General features: G+C 49.8%; 1 protein-coding gene across 6 annotated transcripts in view; it reads left to right on the forward strand.

Annotated features, from left to right (window-relative positions):
- The window catches only part of LOC148221596 (dynein axonemal heavy chain 9-like), an 86,121-nt gene that overhangs the window by 41,364 nt on the left and 17,996 nt on the right, over window positions 1-26,761 (forward strand). For all 6 annotated transcript variants that reach the window (XM_088176370.1, XM_088176369.1, XM_088176372.1 and 3 more), the window contains 4 exons: window positions 4,649-4,842; window positions 8,508-8,656; window positions 11,739-11,866; window positions 24,426-24,653. In XM_088176370.1, the coding sequence (XP_088032496.1) occupies window positions 4,649-4,842; window positions 8,508-8,656; window positions 11,739-11,866; window positions 24,426-24,653 (699 nt within the window). The remainder of the gene's footprint in view (window positions 1-4,648; window positions 4,843-8,507; window positions 8,657-11,738; window positions 11,867-24,425; window positions 24,654-26,761) is intronic.

The raw sequence follows: 26,761 nt of genomic DNA on the forward strand, positions 1-26,761 counted from the left end.
GGTGTTTTAAATTATGGAAATATTTTAAAATGCAAAACGATCTCTTTTTTTTAAAGGATAATTCCTTTTGGAACTGAAGGGAAGAAAACATGGTTCTAATATACATGTTTGGGGTTTTTTTAAGGTTTTATAACATCTTATGAAGCAACACCTAAACTTGAGGCCAGTTTGAGCAGATGGTTTCCTTAGAACAGTTGCCTTTAGTGATCAGAGCAAGTGTTCCCTCTAATAAATGTCCAGAACTTGTTGTGCTGTGTCTGGCAGCAGGAGATAAGGCGTGTGCAGCAGCAGTGACAGCAGTCCAGGAGCCCAAAGATTCCTCTGGATTCTGGGAGTGTCCTCTCCTCCCTGTCCCCACAAAGATCCCCCTTCCCTCAGATCCTTGGCTGTGTGTGGAGAACACTCCCAGGCTCTGTGATGGCATCCAGGATTCCTGTCCTACAGCCAGTGCCTGCTCCATGCTGGCTTTGCTGCAGCTCTGGGGGAATGGCAGAGCTCTGCAGCTGGGGATGTGGGAACCCCATGGAGCTGCTGAGGCTCCTCAGTGATGCTGCTGCTGGCTGAGACCAGGAGCTCAGAGAAACCTGAAGTGATAAACCAATTTATCTGTGACTCAGCGGATGTGATGCCTGGAGAGTTTCCTGGAGCAGAGGCTGGGCAGTGCTGAAGGAATAAAGCAGGGATTTATTCCAAGCCCTTCCAAGGATTCACCTTGGGCACTGCAAGAGCCCGGCCGTGGCTCCAGCCAAGATGGAGCCAAGATGGATCCGAGTCACGAGTTCTCACACTTGGATCACTTTGGCTCCATTTCCATCTTGGCCTTCATTGTCCAATTGCAGCTCCAGCTTCTGCAGTGCCATCCTCCCACATTCTCTCCTCCAGTCGCTGCTCTTTGCACTTTTTGGGGCTGAAGCTGCAGCGCTGTCCTTGGTTGTGGGGCTGGCAAAGGATTGTTTTGTGTGCCTGAGCTGGGAGGAGAACTTGCTGACACTTTGGATGGAGTTCAGAGTCACACACCAATGCAGTGCAGAGTCTGGAAATAGGAAAGCTGAAATTTAAGACATCAATACCACTGCAAATTCTACAACAGCCCCATCCTTGCCCAGTGTTCCATCAACATCTCCAGCCAAGGCACAGGGAAGAGCAGAGTGTTTGCAGCCACAGCATGGACGGGCTCAGCTCTCATGGCCATCCCCGTGCCAAATTCCCAGGGATCCAGAGGATTCCATGGAGACTGTGGGCAAAGGAGTGATTCACCTGCTGTTGTTTCCATGTGTGGATTTACACTTACAAGGAGAAATGTCAGCGACAGAAGGACTTGCTCCAAATTCAGCTCCATATCCTGATTTCTGTGAAAAACCAGAAACCAGAGCACCGAATGTGAGAAACTGAAATTCCCAGGAATGATGCCACAGGTTCTGGCCTGCCGAGCCCAGGTCCTTGCAGCAATAAATGTATTCAGTGCACCTCTCATGGCTGAGTGTAATACAATGGCAAATGTTGAATTCGGGGAATTCTCGGTGCAAATGCTTATATAAAACATCTTCTCACTGTTGGCTTTTGACGTGATTTACTTAAAATATCACTTCAGAACTTTGGCTGCTGCTGCTTCGAGAAGTCTCTTGGCTGATGTTAGCAAGGGAGACTGAAAAATTGTTTTTTTCTGACTAAATGACAGATGTGTAATCAGGAATGATGGTCTCCCTCTCTCCCTGAACAACATATTGCAGAAACGCAAAAGCTCTAATTGCAAATAAAAACTCTGTATTATATAAATTAACACTAAAATTTTCATTAGTCAACAGTGTTAATAGCATTTATTAGGAGTGATGGTATTAATGGGAGATGCTTCTATTTAAAAGCCAGTGGAGTGAAAGCTCTCTCAATCAATAATCTTTCTGTGAATATTAATTGTTTTTCAATACTCCAGTTGTGAATTTTTCCAAGAAACTTAGTCCAGCACTAACAGATCCCTGTTCCCAGGCAGGAGTGCTACATTGGGGCAGCAGATGGGAACTGCACACCAACCTGTGCAGGGTATCTATTTTTGTCCACATAATGAAAAGTACTTTTGTCACTTAGAGTTGTCATGGAAATTGAGAGAGACAAAAAAATATTGGTCAAAATAGAAAACTATCCAAAAGGCTGGAGGAGTCCAGCTCTTGTCTTTGCAGCCCACACTGTGATCACCTCTGGTGTCTGGGAACAGCAGGGGCTTGAGTTTATATCTCAAAATGATACTTTCCAGGAAAACAGGGATCTTCATACCATGCCAGGGAGAGGATCCACCATCTTCTCAGAGAAAGTGTTTTTTCATTTGATGCCTTAAATTTTAGCTTTCATGTGTATCAATTGAAGGCCTTTTAATAAATCCCTATTTTATTCCTTTAACACTGTCTAGCCTCTGTTCCAGGTCAGCATCAGCATCTGCAAGTTCCCTGCCCAGAGCTCTGCTTCTGGCCCTCGAGCACACAGCCTGTGAGGGAAGGTGGGGATTTGTCCAGCCAGGAGAGGACAGAGCCATGTTCTCCATCCTGGCAGTGTGCAATAAGGATCCACGGTGACAAACTGCAGCTTGGGAGGTTCTGCTTGAACACAGTTTTAAATCATCATCTCCTTTAGTGTAAGGACAGGGCAGGGCCCCCAGAGGGGCTGAGAGCTCACCTTGGAGTGTTTTGGTGGACAGACTCAGGGCTGACCCAGCCTGAGCAGGAGCTTGAACCCCTCCAGAAGGTTTTTCCAAGCATTGCTTCAGTGAAGCTGTGAGTGGATGCACAGCAAAGGTCCTGGGTCATGGCACACTCTGGAAACAGCTCCACAACCTCCTCCCCTCTGCCATCCACGGGCATTCGACCTGGGAACAGAAACTGTGGCTGCCCCTGCATCCCTGGCAGTGCCCAAGGTCAGGCTGGACAGGGCTGGGAGCAGCCTGGGATGGTGGAAGGTGTCTCTGTCTTTGGCAGGGATTTGAAATGAGATAATCTTTCAGATCCCTTGCAATCCAAACCATTCTGTGATCCTGTAATTCCCCCTGCTAAAAACATGATGACATTTGTTACCAGAAGCCCCCTTTTCTGACATCTTCCTCCCCTCTCTTCATTCTCTGGGACTGAATTCAGTCTATTGGAAGCCAAGGTCTTACACTGCTCTTGTCTTCTCACTGGGAAGCCTTCCAGAGGGAAAGTGGAGTTTTTAAAACAGTTTCATCCCCAATGTCTTTTGCCTTGTTTGTAACAGCAGCGTATCCCAGGCAATCCCTCCCACCTCTGCCAGGGCCCTTCTGTGGCTTTCCAAGCCCTGTGCTAGGGTGGAACTTCCCAGTTCATCTGAAAATGTGTGAAAAGAGCATTTCCCAAAGGGTTTGCTCGGGTGCTCCCACAGTGAGGCTGTGTGGGGTGGGAGCAGAGCACTGCTGTGGGGGACACCTCTGCTCATCAGCAGCTTCTGCTTGGCTCTGATTCCCTTCTCTTTCTGTAGGAAACACCTCATCCACTGTCTGTTATCCTTCACTTGTCTTTTCCATTTCATGTTCAGCCCCTTCCAGCTCCAGATTATGCAAAATAAAGATGTTTGTTTCAGTGAGAATTTTACTGGAATCCAGAAGAACCTTACCAGCTCTGCAATGTGTTCTGCCTCCACTTTTCTGAAAGAGAATTTGGATTCTTCACTTATCTGCATAACATTTATAGTTGCCACTTTCTACCTACAAAATCCAACTACATTTTCATTGTAATTTTAATTCATTTAATGCCTTGCTGGGCTGCTTTTTTGGGGGCATTCTTCAGCTGCCTGTTCCTGCTACAGACCTGTAACACCAAGAAGTTCATCTTCATGTGCATTTGGCAAGTAGAAACCAAATGATTTGAATTTTATCACGATTCTGGATGGGCTGAATGCTTGAACAGAAACAGCACCATATTTTTACATTTGCCCTGTGCATGTGGAGGTTGCTGGCTCTGTGGTCACCATGAAATGGGAGAAGGCTCAGTTGTTGTGGTGTCTCACAGGGATGTGAATGGGGAACAGGGACAGAAAAGCAACGGTGTGTGCATGACCCAACCCATGGTAAGGGGGTTGGAACAAGGTCCCTTCCAACCCAAACCATTCTGTGCTTCTGTTGGAATTAACATTCCAACTGTGAAACCCCTTAAAAAACATTTTGGTGAGCATGGTATGTCTGAATGTTTATTCAGCATGGTTTTTTCAGCAGCTGTTGTGGGGTTTTTTTGCACAATTCTCATTTCTGTGGAATCTGTAAAGAGACCATGCAGCTCATGGGAATGCCAGCAATGTATACTGTCCTATCAGACATGGGGTCCAGATTTCCAGCTCTCATCTAAAGCAGTCATTTCAGGGATAACTGGCAGCAGCAAGTCCTTGTCATTGAGATTTTTTCCAACCAGGAGAGGAGAATTCTTCCCTTTTTGGGTAATGAACAGGGTGTGCTGGTTGATGCCAAAATCTTTCATCCTTCCCTGGACTGTCCCTTCCAAGGAGAACGGACAAAATCTGGTCCTGATGGATTTCTGGCTGTGGTTGCCAGACTCCAGCTCCCTGGTGGAGCAAAACATCAGGAGTCAGTAGAGTTAGAAAAGCAGTTCAGAGGCACATAGGATTGTTCTTCCTGACCTTCCTTGAATTTTTCCAGGCTCTCTCTTGCATGGAGGAATTCAGAAACCTGGATCGGGATATTGAAGGGTCTGCCAAACGGTGGAAGAAGTTTGTGGAGTCGGAGTGTCCCGAGAAGGAGAGGTTCCCGCAGGACTGGAAGAACAAGTCAGCCCTGCAGCGCCTGTGCATCCTGAGAGCCCTGCGGCCAGACCGCGTCCCCTGCGCCGTCAGGTGCGGCCAGGGCAGCTCTGGGCTGGGCTGGCCTGGGCTGGGCTGGGCTGGGGGGCAGCAGGAGGGACCCAGCAATGGGCTGGCATTTGGGAATGGCAGTACATTCTTAGGGTGGCAGTTCTGCAGCCTGGTTTCCTATCAAGGGGTCTGGAATGAAGGGTGAGGCCCTGGCACAGGGTGCCCAGAGCAGCTGTGGCTGCCCCTGGATCCCTGGCAGTGCCCAAGGCCAGGTTGGACACTGGGGCTTGGAGCACCTGGGACAGTGGGAGGTGTCCCTGCCATGGCAGGGGTGGAGTGGGATGATCTTTAAGGTCCCTCCCAGCCAAACTTCTGTGTTCTTCACTGATCTCTGAACTCTGCAAAGCAATCAACACATTGGATTTAAGGGGAATTTCTTGCTTAGTGGGATCAAAGCTCACTGTCACCATCAGGGATGGAGCAGGGTAACCAGCCCTGGGTGAGGGGCAGACCTGCAAGTCAGAAATGAGCATCACCATGCAGGTGTTACACATCTGCTGCAGGGATCTGAGATCAGTAACATCCATTTGAGTTACTGGATCCCTTTGGGCTTCTTCTTAGACACCAGAATAAAGACTAGAAGTAAAGGAAAGTCTTATAGAGGTTTTCTCTCTCTCTTTTTTTTTTTCTTCGTCTTGTAAAATGCAAAATTTATGTGCTGCTGGTTCTGAAAGTTGTAGCAGTAAATTATGTAGTGAAGGTAACTGGGCGAAGCTAAACTTCCTGAAGTTATACAAAAGCAACCTCCTTGTTCCAGGACAAACTAAAGGTCTTTCACTCCATGAGGACTTGGTTTTCCCTTCTCTGGCCAATATTTTGACATTTCTGTGATGTTTCTCATGCTCCTGTTCCTCCAGTAGCTTCTATTCCTGCACACAGCAGGGTGTTCTATTCCGTGTATGAGCTGCATCTGTTTGTGCTTCAAGGTTCACAGAAAAACTTAGACAAGGCTGAGTGAAGTCTCCCCATGTTCACTGTTATTATTTTTTATTAGAATAAATACTATATTTATCATAGTACTAATGCTAATCTATATCTTTTTCTTTTTTACTCCTGTGGCTGGATTCTCCATGTGTCTCTCAGCTCAAAGTATTGGTTTTTTCTGTTGTTTAGCTTGAGCAAGAGCTTTTGTATTTTATATATTGAGTAAAATAAGCTCTTGAAATCTTAGGTGCATATTTCATTTATGCAACTCTAATTCATTTTTTCCTTACTCACATTGCTCCAAAATAACTGCAACAACAAATTTGAGCCCCTTTCCTGTCTCTCTTTTGTGAAAAGGGAATCCAAGTTCAAAAGCTTGGCTGGATATTTTTAGGATGTGTGCATATCAAGCTTTTCTGTTTGCACAGGAATATTTAAATGGGTTTTTATGTTGCTTTATTTTGTTTCTTATCTCAAAGTGCCAACAGGAACAGTTCACTGAGCCTTCCCCAGAACTTGGGGGACTCTTCTTGAAATACAACTGAGTTATCAATATCTCAGCATTCAACACCTCACTGGTGATCATGGACATCATGTCCAGCCCAAACCTTCCCATCTCTCTGGGGTTCCTGACCAGTCCATGGGAGCATTTTAGGAGGAATATTGTAGGCCAGCCACAGGTGGCCAGGGGGATTTTAGATGCCCTGGAATATCCCAACCTCATTTCCAGCTGCTGGTCAGAAAGCTGTGAGGCCCTTTGTGTCCCAGCTCATGTGCACCAGCTCCATGATCATGGTCTCGGATTTCTTTGGGATTTAAGATGATCCAGTCCTGTACAGGCCCTGGGAATTTGGGTGTTCCAGCCACTCTTCCAGCAGACCCCAGTCTGGTTCATTCCCAAGGTCTAAGGAGTCATCAGGAGAAGCCCCTCTTACCCTGACCCACTCCTTAGAGCTTCAGGGCCAGCAGTGCACCAGAAACTGTAATTTCCTCTGGAAGGGTTTTCCCCTGTAAATATCCACTTCATCCTTCAATCTTGGTGAAGAACATCAGCAAAAAGCCTCTTGTAGCACCTTGTGCTTCTGAGTCCCCAAGGAACTGTTTCAAAGAGCTGAGATGTGAAGTAAAACATGAGTGTTGTGACCTTGAATTTGATGGACTTGGTTAAATTTTGTGACCTGAGCCTTTCCAGCAGCAATTTAGCAAATCTTGATCCTGAACAGGAAAATCGGCTTGAAAACAGAGGTACCAAAATAGCAGAAGGTTTTTTTCCTTTCCTTTTTTTTTTTTTTTCTGTGTGTGTGTGTGTGTGTTTTTTGTTTTTTTTTTTTTTTTGTGGGGTTTTGTTGTTGTTGTTGGGGGTTTTTTGTTTGTTTGTTTGTTATTTGGGGTTTTTTGGGGGTTTTTTGGGTTTTTTGTTTTGTTTTGTTTTTGATTTGTTTTGTTATTTATTTGTTGGGGGGTTTTGTTATTTATTTTTTTGTGTGGTTTACTTTTTTGCAATCTCTTAGGCATTACTATTCCAACTGCCTTTCACCAGTCCTTGAAGGAGGTTCTCAGCTCTCTTGGAAAGAATTTGGCTGCCTTCAAAAGGCCTGAGTAATCCATCTGAGCTCCAGGAGCATTCCTGGGGTTTGAATATAACATTCCTACCTTTGAATCAGTGTTCAGTGTGTCTCTTTTTGTAAAGCACTGATGTCAGGAGCTCACCCTGGGGGAATCCAGCCAGAACATTCTCCACGCACCGTGCTCAGTTCCAGCAGCTGCTGTGGAGCTGAGCCTGTCCCTGTTCACTCCTTTGTGTTTTTCCTTGTCACTCTCATGCTAAGGCTCCACGCTCCAGACATTGTTAGAGCTCTTCCCTTTCAGCTTTCCAGATCAAAGCACTTGTGGAAATCATCTGGACTTTCTGTGGATTGCTGCTTCCTCTGCAAGGCTGCTGGGGTTGCAGAACACATGGCAGGTTCTTGTATCTTGTACCTCAACCTATTTCTGTTCTCCTGAGATTCCTGAGTCAGAATCAAGCCAGTGCTTGGATTGTACTTCTGAAAGCAGCCTTGGGCTGGCAGCTCCCACTGCTCTCCCTTCCTGCTTCCCTTTGTTTGGCAGGAACTGGAGTCTCCTGTGGCATCCCACCCCTGTGCAGAGTGCCAGGCATTGCTCCTGAGGGACAGCCCTGCAAGCCCAGCATGCAGCTCCTCTCCACGACTATTTCATGCTCATTTCCCTAATTTCAGTTTCTAAATTATTTGAATCATCAAAATGAAAACTAATTGCAGGGCAAGTCATATGAGGAGAGGCTGAGGGAGCTGGGAAGGGGCTCAGCCTGGAGAAAAGGAGGCTCAGGGGGAACTTGTGGCTCTGCACAAGTCCCTGACAGGAGGGGACAGCCGGGGGGGTCGGGCTGTGCTCCAGGGAACATGGACAGGAGGAGAGGGAACGGCCTCAGGCTGGGCCAGGAGAGGTTTGGACTGAATATTAGGGAAGCTGAAGGGTCATCAAACCCTGGCACCATCCCTGGAAGTGCTCAAAAGTCCTATGGATGGGACACTTGAGGACATGGCTAAATGGAACATGGTACTGCTTGATAATGGTCACACTTGATAATCTTGAGAGTCTTCTTAATCCTTAACAATTCTGGGATTCCATCATAATTCATTGATTATTTGCAGGGGAATCTGCATTTTCTGAGCAAACTGGCAAAAGCTTTTTCTCTCTGGCAGAGATTTTGTAGAAGAAAAGCTGGGCAGCAAATATGTGGTGGGGAGATCCCTGGATTTTGCAACGACCTTTGAGGAATCAGGGCCTGCAACCCCGATGTTTTTTATCCTGTCCCCAGGAGTGGACCCACTGAAGGATGTGGAGAAACATGGTAAATAAATCCTGTCTCTAGGCACACCACAGCACTGCTATTTATCTGCTGCATTATTATCTTAGCACGACATGCCTGTTTTGTTGTTTTATTTTTTTCCTCATCTCTTTGTAGATAATGAAGTAATACGTTAAAAATAGATAATTGCAAGAGGATGCAATGGGATTTTGGTTTGGTTTTATTGTTTTTCTTAAAGTTTTTGGATTTTCATCTTAAGTTTAAATTAAACTTGTCTCTTTCCTGCACTGCCTGGATTCCCAGTGTGGTTCACACTGCAACAATCTCCGAGCTGGGTTTGAGCACAACCCATAATTTCCATCAGAGATATCTCACATGCTGTCAGATGCTTGTTGCCAAGAAAGGTTGAACCAGAGGACCCTTGAGGTCCCTTCCAGCCTGCTCTTCTATGATCTTATGGTAACTAAAAATAAGCAACAGCTCCCTGTAACAGATTGCTGCTTTATGGCAAAGTTTCCAGGTTTCCTTCCCATCCTTCCTGAGCTGATTTCCACGTGGATGGTCAGCTCTGGAGCTGTCAGCTGGCTCCAAAGCCAAAGGGCTTCTGGGAGCTGCCTCCCTTCAGAAGGCACCGATGTCCTTGTGCACCAATGGCTGCAGCCACTGCTCTGCTCCAAAACTGCCCTTGTGTAGAATTTACTCTGGGTCTTGGCTCCACTGTGGAAAAATTCCCATTTTGAGCCTGAATGTCCTTCTGTAGCAGAGAAGTCTGATGCCTTTGGGGTTGGACAGGACAAAACATCACCCAAGCTGGCACAGAGCAGGGCAGGAGAGCAATGACTTTTGCATTCTTCTCCTCTCCACAATGCACCCAAAATAATGTTTGAGTGAGCCTTTACCAACACTGCCAGGAGCAGCTGTCAGAGCTGTTAAACTTTGTGCAGCCTCAGCCACAGGCAGCTCATTGTGGGGAATTCTTGGGCTTAGCTTTGCACTTCAGGCTCTCTCTGCCCCCAAACCAGGTGTCATTACTGGAAATTGAAGGGACACCCCCAAAGGAAACTCCTTCAGTGTCCCTGCCTTCCCTTTGGAGCCACGTTGGTGATCATGTCTTTCTCTGTTATTTTCTTGTATGGGAAATGAAGCATTAAAATCAAACCATGAGTGGTTTAATTGGAATTGTAAAGATGAGCATAGCTGAGCACCTGGGGTTAGCCAGCCAGAAAAGTTACAGCAAGAAAAAGCAAAAAGGGAAGTAATGAAATAAAATAATTGCCACAGAGCAGCTGCACTGGCCTCCCAGCTGCCTCTCTGGGGCTGGGCTTGGCTCGTTATTGATATTTTCTCTGTCCATCATTAGGTTTTATTAAAGTGCAGGATAATCTCTGTGAATGGAAGTCAGCTTCTTGCAGATGCTGCCCACCCATGGGACCTTTCCTTGGCGTCACAGGGAGGGCCCTGCAGCAAACACTGCTGGGCTGGAAGAGCTTTGTGCCCTCCCTGAGTGCCCATCCCCTCCCTTCTGCAGCCAGCAAGGAGGGAGCAGGGTTGGCATTGCCAGGGCAGGCTCACTGACACTCCCTGCAGTGGAAATAACAACTGATATCATTTATTACTCCTCTCCTGCCTTGGGGTAGTGCCCTGGCTCTGGGATTTGCCCCATCCCCTCTCGAGGTGGATCTTGAAGGCAGAGGAGATCAGCAGCTTTTAAAGCTGGCAGCAGCCAGAGATGGTGAGAAAGAGAACTGGAAACTCTAAAATGTGTGGGGAGCTGTATCCCAGGGGAGGCTGTGGTGAGGCTCAGCACAGAGCTGGAATTGGGAGGTTTGTTCCTCTTAAGGCCATCTGTTTCCAGTCTTGTACCACGAGATGGTTCCTAAGCCTTGCAAGACAAATCTTTTCTTTGTTTCACTCTAAAACTTGCCTGCTTTTAGCAGGAATTGGGAATTCAGGATGCACCATCTGCAGGAAGGCAAACCTGCATGCAGAGATAAGTGTGGGCAATCCCCAGGGATCAGCATGTGGGGATGAGTCCTGATTCCCTGGCTGAGCCCAATCCTTCCTGGGGATGTTTGTGGGGCTGTTCCCTCTGGCAGCACAAGCTGTTTTGTTTTGTTTTTTTTCGGAGGTGCACACAGCAGGGAGAGCTGGTTCTGCTGTGAGAGGAGCAGCAGCAGGTGTGCTCTGCCTGGGGGTGACAGATCCCAAACCTGACCAGGAGATCTGCAGCCATGAGCACAGAATTATCTGAGCCACTGGGATGCTCCAGAGAGACCAGAGGAGGCTGAAGGATCATCCCAGACCATGTGAAGGGACACAAAGAGCTGCCATCCTCCCTCCAGAGCAGGGCAGGGAATCACAGGGGCTTGAGGTGCCCTGCACCTGCCTTCAAGATCCACCTCGAGAGGGGATGGGGCAAATCACAGAGCCAGGGCACTACCCCAAGGCAGCTGATGAATAATAAATAAAAATCAGTTGTAATTTCCATTTCCCAGCACTGCAGAGAGATCTCAGTGAGCCTGCCCTGGAGGGACACTGGGATTTGTCAGGGTGGCTCCCAAACCAGCCCTTCCCCTGGGCTTTGCTGACTCCATGGGGGCCTTCCCACAGGAAGGCAACTCCACCGATGCTCCATGAGAATCCTGGAGGGGTCACAGGGTGTGAGCTTCCCTGGGAGAAAGCTCACAGGGATTTCATTCCAGCTGCCCCCTCCAAACCAAGCTGCTGCACCCAGCCTGCACTGCAGGGGCTTTTCCCCACCCACTGTGGGTGTTCAAAGCCTGGCTAATCAGCAGGAAATGATTTTCATTTCTTATCACTGTAAAATGCGTTTTTACACCAGGTTGCAGGGGAATAATGTTCTTTAAACAAGAAGCACTTCGTAATAAGGTACCTTTGTGTGAACGCTGCACTGTAATTAAAAGAGTTTGGGAGAAGCTGCTGCTATTTAAGCACTTGGGCAAGGAGTGGGTGAAAGCCAAAAGAATGAGAGAAGAGAACTGATATGAGAAGTGTGACAGCTCATGTGTGAGGGGTTGGTACAAGGGAGCTCTGCCTGGCTGTGCTGGGCCCCCAGCCCTGCCTCCCTGCCAGGGTACTGAACTCACTCCTTGTTTCCTGCCAGGGAAGAAGCTGGGCTACACCTTCAACCACAGGAACCTCCACAACATTTCTCTTGGACAAGGCCAGGAGGTGGTGGCAGAGCAAGCTCTGGATCTGGCTGCAAAGGAGGGTCACTGGGTCATCCTTCAGGTATGGAGTGTTGGCCAGTCCTGCCCTTCTGCCAGCCTGGTGCCCTCTCTGCTGCCTGGAGAGTTTCCTGGAGCAGAGGCTGGGCAGTGCTGAAGGAATAAAGCAGGGATTTATTCCAAGCCCTTCCAAGGATTCACCTTGGGCACTGCAAGAGCCCGGCCGTGGCTCCAGCCAAGATGGAGCCAAGATGGATCCGAGTCACGAGTTCTCACACTTGGATCACTTTGGCTCCATTTCCATCTTGGCCTTCATTGTCCAATTGCAGCTCCAGCTTCTGCAGTGCCATCCTCCCACATTCTCTCCTCCAGTCGCTGCTCTTTGCACTTTTTGGGGCTGAAGCTGCAGCGCTGTCCTTGGTTGTGGGGCTGGCAAAGGATTGTTTTGTGTGCCTGAGCTGGGAGGAGAACTTGCTGACACTTTGGATGGAGTTCAGAGTCACACACCAATGCAGTGCAAAGTCTGGAAATAGGAAAGCTCAAACTGAAGGCATCACCTCCATGAGGACAGGCTGCCATGCCTGCCAGGGGACATGGACACAGTGTCACCTGTGTGTCCCAAGCAGCCACCTCTCCCTCTGATCCGGCTCTGTCAGTTTGGGTTTCTCCTCCTGGACCTCTTTGTGGGGTGTGCACATGCAGGAACTCCCAAGGGGAGGTTGTTCTGCACTTCTCTGTGCCTTTATTTGCTGCAGGAATGAAGAGCTTGTTCTGAGAGCCCCTGGCCTCGTTCTCTGCCTGCTGCCCAAAACTCTTCCTGCACCTCAAAGAGCACGGAGGGGCCACTTGGGGAGGGAACTCTGCAGTGGGGCTGGCTCCCCTGGGCATCCCAAACCAGGGAAATGCTGCCAGCTCCCATCACAACCCCACAAAATGCCCCAGAGCCTGCTGGGGTGTGGAGGGAGCTCTGTCAATGCTCTCTGGAGCCACTCATTTAGTGAGGGTTTGGGTTTGCTGATGTGCACTCGGTGGTGTCAGCTCTCATTACAGGTTTTGGGAAACCTTCTGATTTCCTTGATGTGGATTATGTAAACTTTTATTATCACTGAATTGTTTGCATAAAATTAGATTAAGACAAATCTCTGAGTCCTGATCTGAGCCCGCAGGCCTGCTTATGAATTGAAATTAAATATCCCTGATATTTTGGTCTTAATTTTTGCGTTTTATTTGCAAGCTCCCTCTGAGGTAAACGATGCTAAGCTTCTCTAGAGCTTTTAAAATACAGAGGGCTGCAATCCTGGCATCTGCTTTTTAGCTGGTGCAGAAGGAAAGATGCAGCTCTTTGAGCCATTCAGTAATGCAGAGTGAAAAGTTATTTTCTGCAATGCTGGTGTGCTGCTGTAAAGGATCTGTCAGCAGTGCCAGTCTCCATGTGCTGTTTCAGTGCTAACAGACAAGCATTGGGGGCCTGAAGGGTTTTTATTACATCCATTCCCATCTTCTCTGGTGGTCAGAGCAATCAGTAAGAGGTTAGACAGACACTGAAGGCTAAATCAGAAGAAATCCTTCCCTGTGAGGATAGGGAGGCCCTGGCACAGGGTGCCCAGAGCAGCTGTGGCTGCCCCTGGATCCCTGGCAGTGCCCAAGGCCAGGCTGGACATTGGGGCTTGGAGCAGCCTGGGACAGTGGAAGGTGTCCCTGCCATGGCAGGGGTGGCACTGGATGATATTTCCAATCCAAACCATTCCACGATTTTATGATTCTGTGATTAAATAAGAAGAGCTGCAGAAATCAGATTTCTAGAGGAGAGCAGTGCTGATGGTTGGGCTGGCTGTTCTTCAGGTGTGACTGTCTCTGGTGGCCCAGAGCAGGCTCCCCTGAGCTTCCAGAGCAGCTCGATGCAGCTGGGTTAGGTCAGCGTGCTCTGCTGCTGGGGCAGGCTCAGCAGTGGCCCTGGGGACAGGATTGCAGGTGCCAGCGCTGGGCCAGGGTCACTCAGACATCTGGGCTTGCCTGTGGCATGGTCACAGAGCTGGGAACACTTCACACATGCAAATACTGCAGGTCTGTGCTGTGCTGACTTTAGAGTAATGGGATGTAGGCAGGAGTGGCTCAAGAGCTCTCAGAGCTCTTGCTGCTTTCGTTTCTAATCCGACTCCTGAGCCATCAGCACTGAGGCCCCACGAGGAGCTGGAGGTGCCTTGGTGACACTCGGCTCTCTGGGCACATCCAGCAGGGCTTGGGGCTGGCAGCTGCAGTTCCAGCATTTGGTGGAGTGACAGCAAAGCAAAGGGACTGCACTGTCCCCTAGGCTGGCCAGGCTGGCCAGCTCCAGAGCCTGTCTGCATCTCACCTTGTGTTCCCAGCTCCTCCCAGGGGCTGGAGCTCCATGGAACCTGAGGAAGAGGGAGAGCAGCCTGAGGGGCTAAAGGTGTGTCCCTGCATCAACAGGCAAGAACTCCTGGTCTCACAAAGCTCCTTGAGGGTCAGCAGGCTCCCATGGCACCAGAGCATCCTCTGCACAAACTGGCGTTTAGAAGGTTGGACAAAGAACCTTCTGAAGCCTGAAAATCTGACCTTTGGCGAAATCAGTCCCAGACTCATCCCAGTGGGAGTCAGTGAGGGGGGGCCCCACAGAGGATTCTGCCACCACAGTCAGGGGTGGAGCAGAGCAATATTTGCCATATGGTTTATCTGGCAAGGTCTTTCCTGCGAGGTTTTGGTGACAAATGCCTCACAAACAGTTCCAGGAGTGTTTGTACAAGGTCTGGAATGACACAGATGACTCAATTTACAAAAGTGTCACAGGATTTGTGGATCATTGCATTAATAATAAAAGAGAGGACATAGCAGATCTCAGGGTAATTGTACCCAGATTAATTAAACTCATTAGTTGAAGGCTGTATCCCACCCACAGCACAGTTATACCCAGGCTTCCCATTTGTTTTTGAGCAGACAAAAAGCAGCTGTTAGCTTTGCTTCTGTGTTTTGCCATGTTCTGACCAACAGCTCAGCTCATGTGGAGCAGAGCTTCTCACACCCACGTTCTGCAGGACAAACGCTTGAGGTGTTTTTTTCTTCATTTTCACTTTCTTCATTTTCATTTTCATCTGGGTGGCATTTACACATGTGGCTCATTGCTGGTCCTTGACTGGGACCAGACATAATGAGAGTCATGTACGTGGAGCACTAACGAGCCAGGGAATTAGGTTTGTGGGAATTAAAGTTATGGAGGTTTTTCTTGGATTGCAGGAGCAGGATCACTGCTGTGCTGGGAAGGGCTGTCCTAGGGCCACTTCCTCTCAGTCCTGTTGCTTTCTGACAACACAGGAGGCAAAATAAAAACAAAAGCACCCGTGTCTGTCCTGGGAAAAATTTCTCAGCTCACTCTGAAAATGGAGATTTTCATAAATGACTCATTTTATGAGAGAGAACAGGAGAAAGCCACCCAATCCTTCATTTCCATGGGCAGATAATCCCCCTGACCCTGGCAGAGCCTGGCCAGCAGCTCTCTGCCCCTTTAGCACCACAATTGTTCCTGTCTGGTGGCTCCAGCTTTGCTGAGCTCTTGGATAGGATGGTGACAGATGAGAAGAGAGTGAAGCCCACAGCTGAAATTATTCTCTACAAATAGAGATGGACCAACTGCAAAATAGGAGCCCCTGAGGCAAAAGTGCAGCTCTTTAAAGGATGCTTTGTTACCTGAGGGCTGCAGGAACAGCCCAGCTCTAGCCCAGCAGCTGCTCTGTTCCTGTCATTGGCACTGAAGAGCTGAGCTTGATCTGTGAGCTCCACAAAAACCCATTTGATAGCAGGTTCAGCCTCTGGGTCTCCTTAGCAACACTTCAGAGGTGTGGAGGGCTTTGAGCAAGGGGTAGCATTCCATTGGGGAGTGCAGGCAGAGCTCACTGCCAGCTCCTCGTGGCTCTGAGGGCAGGAACAGCTGGCCCACAGCTGGAGATGCTCTGCTGAGGCTCTGTGCAGTGCTGAGGATTGCTCAGCCTTGAGAAGAGATGATTCCATCACCCTGCATGGTGGGGAGTAAGAATCAGACTCTCCCAGTGGTGTCAGGTGACAGAACAAGGAGTGATGGGGACAACGTGAAATTCAGGAAATTCCATTTAAATGTAAAGACAATCTTTTTTTCCATGTGAATGGCCAAACACTGGATGGAATTGCCCATAGAGTTTGTGGTGTTTTTATCCTTGGACACATCCAAAAGGCACCTGGGCCTGGGCCACTGACCCTGCTTTGAGCACAGGGGACTGGGGGATGCCAGAGGTGTCTCCACTCTGTGATCTCTGCTTTCCCATGCCGAGATATCCACGGATCTGGTTTCTCTGAGGCCTGCAGTGTCCTCTGAGCAGGGAGGAAGGAGCTTTGCACTGAGCTATGAGTTAGCACGAGCTGTGTCTGCTGTTTCCCTCTCAGAAGCCTTTTGCTGATCCAGTGGCCATCACAGTCACCAAGTGGGGTTGATCAGCTTAATAGCAAAGACACAGTGAAATTTGTTTGTGTTTGTTCAGATGCATGTTTCAATTCACTGATGCAGGGAAGAGTTCAGACGTTAGATATTCCCAATTTAATTGTAATCTTCATTCATTAGCCAAAATGTCACTTCCCTCTCTTTGTGATCAAGCTAATTTAATTCTTGAGCATCTTTCCATTTTCCTAGGTTGCTGCTTCACTGAATCAGGTTCATGTATTAAATTGAATAACAGTGAGCTCCTGGAGCAAAACTGCGTGAGATTCATCACAGTATCATAAATCCTAGAATCCCAGGATGGCTGGGCTTGGAAGGACCTCTGGAGATCATCTGGGCCAACCCCTCTGCTCCAGCAGGGTCACCTGGAGCACAGGGGCACCAGGATGATCAGAGGGATGGAGCAGCTCTGCTCTGAAGAAAGGCTGGGAGAATTGGGGTTGTTCAGCCTGAGGATTGCTCTGAAGTGACCTCCCTGTGGCCTTCAGTGCCTGAAGGGGCTCTGAGAGAGCTGGAGAGGGACCTGGGACAAGGGATGGAGTGACAGGACAAGGGGAATGGCTTCCCACTGACAGAGAGTAGGTTTAGATGGGATATTGGGCAGGAATTGTTCCCTGTGAGGGTGGGCAGGCCCTGGCACAGGGTGCCCAGAGCAGCTGTGGCTGCCCCTGGATCCCTGGCAGTGCCCAAGGCCAGGTTGGACACTGGGGCTTGGAGCAGCCTGGGACAGTGGGAGGTGTCCCTGCCCATGACAAGAAGCTGGAATTGGATGAGCTTTAGGTCCCTTCTAACCCCAACCTTTCCATGGTTCTGTGATTCTCTGGCACCACATCCCAGGCCAGGCTGGTTACATCTCCTCCTGGGAACAGCTGTTCCCTGTCCCTTGGGGTCCCCCAGCACCACGCAGTGAGCACGGGCAGTGCTGGGCTGGCTCTGGCTCTGCAGCCTGGCTGGCACAGGGATGGAAAATGGGGAATGATTTCTGAGAGATTTCACCAAAGAACGAGACTTTGTACAAACAACCACTTGTCTGTTCCAGGAGGTGATTTGTGAGGAGGCCTGAAGGAGAGGGACACTTCAGACAGGGGCAGGGTCCCCAGTTGCTGTCAGCACAGGGAGGGGAGAGTGTGCAGCTTAATGTACATGTGGTGCTACTCCTGATGGTTACCATGGCAATGCTCACTGTGATATATGTTCTGTCTTGTACAAACACACTGAGGCTTGGACTGAAGTCCCAAATAAAGCCTCTGGTGCTCCCATGTTCTGCACGAGCACCCAGCCCTGCCCTTCCCACACCCCCTCAGCCTGCAGCACCTGCTCTGAGAGGGGAAATGGCACAGGAGAGGGGTGCAGGGCATGGGCAGGGTGCAGGAGAGGGGCACTGTGGAGGGGATGGTCAGTGGGAATGGTCAGTGTTCAGGGGATGGTCAGTGCACAGGGGATGGTCAGTGTGGGTGGTCAGTGTGCAGTCGGTGGTCAGTGTGGGTGGTCAGTGTGGGTGGTCAGTGTGCAGTGGGTGGTCAGTGTGGATGGTCAGTGTGGGTGGTCAGTGTGGATGGTCAGTGTGCAGTGGGTGGTCAGTGTGGATGGTCAGTGTGGGTGGTCAGTGTGCAGTGGGTGGTCACTCTGGATGGTCAGTGTGGGTGGTCAGTGTGCAGTGGGTGGTCAGTGTGGATGGTCAGTGTGGGTGGTCAGTGTGCAGTGGATGGTCAGTGTGGGTGGTCAGTGTGGGTGGTCAGTGTGCAGTGGATGGTCAGTGTGGGTGGTCAGTGTGCAGTGGGTGGTCAGTGTGGGTGGTCAGTGTGGGTGGTCACTGTGGGTGGTCAGTGTGGGTGGTCAGTGTGCAGTGGGTGGTCACTGTGGGTGGTCAGTGTGGATGGTCACTGTGGGTGGTCAGTGTGGGTGGTCAGTGTGCAGTGGGTGGTCACTGTGGGTGGTCAGTGTGGATGGTCAGTGTGGGTGGTCAGTGTGGGTGGTCAGTGTGCAGTGGATGGTCAGTGTGGATGTTCACTGTGGTGGTCAGTGTGGGTGGTCAGTGTGGGTGGTCAGTGTGGATGGTCAGTGTGGATGGTCAGTGCACAGGGGATGGTCAGTGTGGGTGGTCAGTGTGGGTGGTCAGTGTGGATGGTCAGTGTGGATGGTCAGTGTGGGTGGTCAGTGTGCAGTGGATGGTCAGTGTGGGTGGTCAGTGTGGGTGGTCAGTGTGGGTGGTCAGTGTGGATGGTCAGTGTGGGTGGTCAGTGTGGGTGGTCAGTGTGCAGTGGGTGGTCACTCTGGATGGTCAGTGTGGATGGTCAGTGTGGGTGGGCAGTGTGGATGGTCAGTGTGCAGTGGGTGGTCAGTGTGGATGGTCAGTGTGGGTGGTCAGTGTGCAGTGGATGGTCAGTGTGGGTGGTCAGTGTGCAGTGGGTGGTCAGTGTGGGTGGTCAGTGTGGGTGGTCACTGTGGGTGGTCAGTGTGGGTGGTCAGTGTGCAGTGGGTGGTCACTGTGGGTGGTCAGTGTGGATGGTCACTGTGGGTGGTCAGTGTGGGTGGTCAGTGTGCAGTGGGTGGTCACTGTGGGTGGTCAGTGTGGATGGTCAGTGTGGGTGGTCAGTGTGGGTGGTCAGTGTGCAGTGGATGGTCAGTGTGGATGTTCACTGTGGTGGTCACTGTGGGTGGTCAGTGTGGGTGGTCAGTGTGGATGGTCAGTGTGGATGGTCAGTGCACAGGGGATGGTCAGTGTGGGTGGTCAGTGTGGGTGGTCAGTGTGGATGGTCAGTGTGGGTGGTCAGTGTGGGTGGTCAGTGTGCAGTGGGTGGTCACTCTGGATGGTCAGTGTGGGTGGTCAGTGTGGGTGGTCAGTGTGGGTGGTCAGTGTGCAGTGGATGGTCAGTGTGGGTGGTCAGTGTGGGTGGTCAGTGTGGATGGTCAGTGTGGGTGGTCAGTGTGCAGTGGATGGTCAGTGTGGGTGGTCAGTGTGGGTGGTCAGTGTGGATGGTCAGTGTGGGTGGTCAGTGTGCAGTGGATGGTCAGTGTGAATGGTCAGTGTGGGTGGTCAGTGTGCAGTGGATGGTCAGTGTGGGTGGTCAGTGTGGGTGGTCAGTGTGGATGGTCAGTGTGGGTGGTCAGTGTGCAGTGGATGGTCAGTGTGGGTGGTCAGTGTGGGTGGTCAGTGTGGGTGGTCAGTGTGGATGGTCAGTGTGGGTGGTCAGTGTGCAGTGGATGGTCAGTGTGGGTGGTCAGTGTGGGTGGTCAGTGTGGATGGTCACTGTGGGTGGTCAGTGTGGGTGGTCAGTGTGGATGGTCAGTGTGGGTGGTCAGTGTGGGTGGTCAGTGTGGGTGGTCAGTGTGCAGTGGATGGTCACTGTGGGTGGTCAGTGTACAGGGGGTGTTTCTCTCTGCCCACATTGGCTCGTTATTGATGACTGACACATCTCTCAATCACTCTGACCATGTGTTCTCATTAGATGTGTTCTTTCAGGTTTTGTTACCTGACTGCTGAGAATTAATTTGCAAAGTTTCTTTCCAACCTTTGAATCCCTTCTGCAGCGTCTCTGCCTGGCCTGGGCAGATATATTCATTTGAATTATGAATTCTTAGTACCAGCCCATGTTTGGCTGCATCTATTCCTCTTTTTCATCCCTTCCATCACAAAAGGACAGGATATAAATGCACTCAATTATCACTGGACTGGAAATATTCCCTAAGTTGGCTGTTAGCAGGCAGTGATACCCACAAATAATGATCACTGGTGTCATGTCAACACAAGCAAAACCAATTATTTTTGAGCCATCTAACACCACAAAAGCAGATGTGGGAAGAAACTACCAATTAGAGATGAAAACACTTAAGGTCAGATGTGCAGACTATGATTAAACTGATACTTAATGCACGATTTTTCTTTTGATATTTTTTTGAGCTCTTTCCCTGTTTTATGAAATCTCTGTGGTGTTGGCACCACTTTGGTTGCAGGTTTCAGTCCACTCCTACCTGATTGTTTGACTTGTGTTTGTAGAGTGAGTTGGTTGTCTGGACCCTGGGGATGATCTGATCTCCTGAAATGTTGAGTGCATCAGGCCAGCAGTGGTGCAGCAGCACTCAAGTGTAATTGCATTTTGTCTACTATTCCTCACACAGTCCTTGTTTGTGAGAAAACAACCCCAGAACAATTCCTTTGCCTGGGCATCTCCTCTCATCTCTCCCCATCCCAAACTCCATCTCATCCACACGATGTGAGCATGGCCCTAAATCATTTCAGGTGAGGAGACCGAATTTCTGAATAAAAATATTGCTCCCCACCATGTCAGTCAGATTTAGGGCAACAGAACTGGAGGCAGCAAAGTGTTTGTGGCTTCCCCAAAGAATTCTCTTGACTCCCACCCCTGGGTCCCTCTCTGAGTGCTGACCCATCCCTCCAGCAGGTTCCAATCCTGATCATAGTGACAGCAGCCACCACTCTGTCCCAGCATAAAGCTTTTCCTTTCCACAGTGTGCATCCTCCTCTCCAGTCCCAGCTGGGCTGTCCTTCCTAGCGCACCTGAAGCCTCACAAGAGGCACCTGAGCTCTCCACCAGAAAAGCCAGAAGAGGTTTCTGTGCTGCCATGAGGGAGCTCCTGCCTGACACAGGCACATCCACAGCCTCAGGGACAGGGGCAGAACCAGTGCAGGGATGGTGGAACAGGGCAGCCATGGAATCACCATCCCTGGAAGTGTTCAAAACCCCTGTGGCACCTGGGTAAATGGTGAGCCTGGTGGTGGGCTGGAGTGATGGCTGGATTTGGTGATTTTAAAGCTTTTTTTTTTCCCCCCAACATTAGCTATTCTGTGTTTCTCTCTGTGACTTCCAGCTCTGCTCCACTCTGTGATTCTCTCAACTCCCCAAACACCCTGAAGCAGTAAATTGGCAGTTTAGTTGTGTGTCATATGAAAATGCAGTTCCACTTTCCTTGCAGCCTGTTCTGTTCACCCTTTACTCCCTCCCTCCACCCCAGCCTCTGCCCTCTGCAAATGGATGAGTCCCTGTTGATAGAGTGTGTCCTTTAGTGGGACTTAAATCCTTTTGGATTTAAGAGGAGTGGGAGCTGGGTGCTGTTTACAAGATGAAGCCCCACCATGGATTTATGGAGTGGCAAAATAACGTTTGCAGCTTTATTCTCTGTTCCTTTGCTGGCGTTTGATTGCTCTTGCATTGTTAAGCATTGAACTGTTATTTGCAGGAAATAACTGTGAGGATTTTGAGATCTCTTCCTTGAGTGATAATAGTTAATTTTGAACCCATCAGTGTGTGTATCTGTAGCTGGGGTTGTTTTCCTCAGTGCATTACTTTGCATCTATCACCACTGAATTCCTTCTGCAGTGTCACTGCCAGTCACTTAGAATGATGGCATCCTCCTGCAGTTCTTCACTACCAGGCTTTATTTTCAGGACTTGAAATGGCTTTGTCTTATGAGTAATTTTGTCAGCTCACCAATCATTTGCTCTTTCAGATGGTTTTTGGTGTGGTAAGGAGTTAAAACTCCATCAGTAGTCTCCTCATCCCTGTTAGCTGTGTTTTAACTGCTTGGTAGCCTATGAGACCTTTCCTTTTACCTGCAGCAATACTGGTTTGGGGAAGATAAGGAGCTGGTATTCATGGAAATGCACTCCTGGGGATGCAGGGACCCCACAGAGACAATTCCTTCTCCATGCAGGGCCATGCCTGATGCTGCTGTGAGGGGTGCCTGGGGAAATGCCCTCTCCAGCCCCCAGAAAGTTGTTCATGGGGATGAGCTGCTGTGTTTAACCCCAGATGGAAACTGAGCCCCACCTGCAGCCCCCTCACTGCCCAGGGGTGGGATGGGGAAGAATGTGGGGTCCAAAGTGAGAAAACTCACGGGTTGAGATGCAGACAATTTAACAGGGAAAGCCAAATCACCCAGGCAAGGCAGCGGAGTAAGGAATTCATTGCTCACTTCCCTGCCCAGCCAGCCAGGCTCTGTCACAGCCCGTGGGGACTGGGGAAGGCAAACACTCTCCCTCCCACATTCCTGCCTGCTCCTGCTCCGTGCTGAGCAGGATTCCATAGCTGGCACATCCCTGGGACAGCTCCTTGTCCCCCCAGCCTGGGCCTTGGCCATGCCCACCCTGATCCCTCCAGTGACCAGCACTGCTCAAATCCAGCCTGGGGCAGCTCCTGGGGACAACAACAGCAGCTTCATCCCAAACCCACCCACAGCCAGCTCAGACTGGGATATCCTCAGCTGAGCTCTCTGAAATGGGTTGGAACTTTGAGATTGATGTTTTTTCCTGACTGATGCTGTTGGGGGGTGACTCCCGTCCTGCTGGAGCCCCTGCCAGGCTGGTGCTGCCTCCTGAGCTGTGCTGCACACCTTCCACATGTGGGGCCCTTTTGGGGTGAGTTCATCTGTTCCCAGAGACTTCGTGGTATTTATTTGTCATTTATTACCTCATTGACTCCTCTGAACAGCTCTTCATCTGCTACTGCAGTTTAAGAGTCTTGTGACAATTAGGAGATTGAAGCATCTGTTACATGAGGAGAGGCTGGGGTTATTTAACCTCCAAAAGCTGGAGTTTGGCTCAGAGAGGTTTATTGGTGTGTTTAAATCTCTCCTGGCAGGGGAAGTGCAAAAGAGGGAGTCAAAATCTTCATAGTGGTGCTGAGTGAAAGAGCAAGAAGCAAAGGGTTAAAAATGAGGTACAGATTTCCCTTAAACATTCATTTCATTTCACTATCTTATACTATGTTTTCATTCATGTATTTTTACTGTGCATGCTGTTGAACACTGGCACACATTGCTCAGACAGGTTGTGGAGACCTCAGCCTTGCAGATATCCAAAAACCCAACTGGAGCCAGTTTAAAACCTGCTCCAGCTGACCCTGCTGGGAGCAGGAGGGTGGGATGGATGATCTCCAGGGACATCTCCAGCTCAGGGTTTCAAAGATTCCACCAGGCTGTAACAGTGAGAGCCTGCCCAGGCTCTGTGGGGAATATTCCTACAAATATGGGCTGGTCTGGCTTTCCATGGGCACTCTCTGCAGTCCTTGATCATGTTACAGCTTTATAGACTCTCTGGTAGGTTCCTGGTTTCTGGAAAAGGCTTTATTATTAGCTTTTATGGTTTTCAAAAATTGCTTCTTGTAGTACTTTCTGAGTTTACCATCACTGGATTTTGTGCTCTTTTCTGTTTTTCTCATTTGGACAAAACTTCCACTTTCTGAAGAATGTGATTTTACTGCTAATAATGTCCATTACTCTGCTATTTAAGCATGAGAGCTGCTTTCTGGCCCCATTTATAGCTGATATATATTTATTCTCAGCCTCTAATATGGTTCCTTTATGTAATTTCTTTGCCATCTCCAAGCAGTTTATCTTTCTGGCGGCTGCTTTTAATTTAGGTTTAGCAAGTTCCTTGTCCTTTCTTGGGGTGGGATAAATCACCATCCCAAGTGCCTGTGAACACAGCCAGTTTGGATTGTACACCTGCCTTTAAAACAGGGGTAGTTTAGCCCACAAATCCCATTCCTAATATAACAAAAAAATGTTTTCCTGCCTGGAAACTATAATGCTGTATAGGACTCTAGAGGAAAAACTGAGGCTTGACTTCATTCATTTCACCATCTCCCCATGATTCTGCTTAATCTTCTGAGAGATGTGTCCAATTTGTTGCATGAATAAATAAATCCTTTTATGTTAAAGGACTTTGTGAAATCACCTGCTTGACTTGTTTGCCCAGGAACTGCTATAGTGGGTCCTCACTGTAATTCTGATAAAAATGAATAAATGTTTTTATTTGGACTCGATAGGGCTGGAGAGAGGAATAACAACTCTGCTCCCAAAGAATAACAACTCTGCTCCCCAGAAATAACAGTTTTTCTCTCCAGGAATAACCTCAGCTGGTATTGCTGAAAGGAGGAGAATTCCAGCATTGAGAGCCCAACCAGCCCAGCTGTGACTTGCTGCTCTGCTGCTGATTTATACAGATCATTCTGAATTTTCAAATGTTCTTGATGCACGTGGATCTTTGGGGCTGGGAGCTGCACACAGGCACTCCTGGGACAAGTCCCAAATTCCAGAAGGCATCCATCAGTGGGATGGATTTGTGCCTGCTCAGCATAGGGGGTGTAATGACCAAGCCTTGTCCCTTTGTCCCTGCCAGAACATCCACCTGGTGGCCAAGTGGCTGAGCTGTCTGGAGAAGAAGCTGGAGCAGCTCAGCGAGGGCAGCCACCAGGATTTCCGCGTGTTCGTCAGCGCGGAGCCGGCGCCGTGCCCCGAGAGCCACATCATCCCCCAGGGCATCCTGGAAAACTCCATCAAAATCACCAGCGAGGCCCCCACAGGCATGCACGCCAACCTGCACAAGGCCCTGGACAACTTCAGCCAGGTAGGAGCTGCCTGGGCACGGGCAGGGGCTGCTGGAGCCCCTGTGGCACACGATGGACATTTCCTTCCCTTGCACCACGGAGCCTCTCGGCCCAGCACCCCTCTGCTCTTCCCCACACATCTCTTCCCAAGCACTGGTTTTCCCAGAAAGGGTTCAGGTGATGCTGAGAAGCCTCTTTCCTGCAGCAGGGCACCAGACTTCTGTCCAGTTTAACCATTTTCTCCTGTGTGTGATCCCAGAATCCCACAGAATTCCAGAATCTTAGAATCCCACAGAATCCCACAGAATCACAGAATTAATCAGGCTGGAAATGACCTTTGAAATCAAGTCTAACCTATGACCCAATGCCTCCTCATCAACTAAACCATGGCACTGATTGCCACGTCCAGTCTGTTTTTAAACACATCCAGGGATGGTGACTCCAGCACGTCAGAAAGGCTCCTTTGGTACAGAATCAAACTTCCTGCTGCAGCAAGGGGAGCCTTGGCCATGTTTCATTTGATTTCTCTTTCTGGCTCCCTCCTTTCTGGGCTGCTGAGTGACACCTGCCATCTAATACCCACAGCCATGGGAGGTGAGCAGGTTAAACCTCATTTTTCTGCCTGCTGTTTAGCCAAGGTTAGAGGTTCAGAACTGCTGATCTGCTCACATCCCACGTCCCTCTCCAGAGCAGCACACAGAGATTGGTGTTGTGTGCCCAAAGGCCATTCAGCTCAAGACCTTACTGACATCAGGAGCGTTGCAAATCAGGGCTGGAAGCTGCCTGCAGGCAGGAGTTGCTTTGCCAGGATCTAAATTAGGCCATGTGAGAGTGGCTGGCCCACAAGAACAGCCCGTGGCAGGGTTCTGGTTGTGTTTATTGCTCAAAAACCCTCCTGTCACAGCAGGCACTGAGCCTGTCCCTCGTGTGCAGGGGAACAGCCCCGTGTGGGGAAATGATGGAAATATTCCTGGTGCCCCAGAGGCTGTGGATCAGTGTCAGAGGGGCTGTAAGGCTGTGGTTGAAGGAGCTCTGCTCTCACCATGAGACAGGATCAGGGCAGGATCCCATCCGTGCAGGACTCCCTGGGACAGCCCATGGGCCCCAGGGCAGGATGGAGCTGGGGGGCTCAGCCATGACCCCATTTCCCTCAAGGGCTGAGCACTCATGTTCCTGCTGATTCCTGTCCTAGGGACACTGAGTCCCATATCCTGCCCTTCACTGACACCCTGCCCTCACACAGGACCCCATCAGAAAGCTCTGAAGGTGCTCTCAGCCCTCAAACTTCCCTTTAGGATCACTGGTGCTGACATTATTCCAGCCTCTTCATCTTCCCATGGCCGTGCTGGGAACGCCCAGCAGATCTTGCAGAGTTGTTTTCTCTTACAAGAGATCTCTGCCTGGCTTTTGTGAAGCCCCACCTGCAGTGCTGGGTCCAACTCTGGTGCCCCAAACACAGCTGGAACAAGTCCAGAGGAGGCCACTGAGTTGATCAGAGGGCTGGGGCACCTCTGCTGGGGAGAGAGGTAGAGAGAGCTGGGGTTGTTCAGCCTGGAGGAGAGAAGACTCCAGTGAGCCCTTCCAGTACCTAAAGGGACTCCAAAAGAGCTGGAGAGGGACTTGGGACAAGGGATGGAGGGACAGGACAAGGGGAATGGTTTCAAATTGAAGATCTACACTGGATATTGGGAAGAAATTCTTGGCTGTGAGGGTGGGCAGGCCCTGGCACAGGGTGCCCAGAGCAGCTGTGGCTGCCCCTGGATCCCTGGCAGTGCCCAAGGCCAGGCTGGACATTGGGGCTTGGAGCAGCCTGGGACAGTGGGAGGTGTCCCTGCCATGGCAGGGGTGGAATGGATGGGCTTTGTGATCCCTTCCAGCCCAAACCATTCTGTGATTCTCTCCATAAAGCTTCTTGTTACTTGGGATGAGGCAAGAGCAGCCCCAAACAATTGTGGACACCAGGCCCTGGGTCATGGAGCAGCTCACAGCTGGTTTTGCACTCAGATGTTGGTGTGGAGAGAGCAGGAGGGAACATTGCTGAGCAGGTGTGGATCCATGCAAGGATTAATGCCAGTGGTCAGGGAAGATTATTCCATTCTTATCTACTGTCATTCATCATCTTGAACTC

Source organism: Sturnus vulgaris, chromosome 20, assembly GCF_052056855.1.
Source record: "Sturnus vulgaris isolate bStuVul1 chromosome 20, bStuVul1.hap1, whole genome shotgun sequence".
In the NCBI taxonomy this organism is placed as follows: Eukaryota; Metazoa; Chordata; class Aves; order Passeriformes; family Sturnidae; genus Sturnus; species Sturnus vulgaris.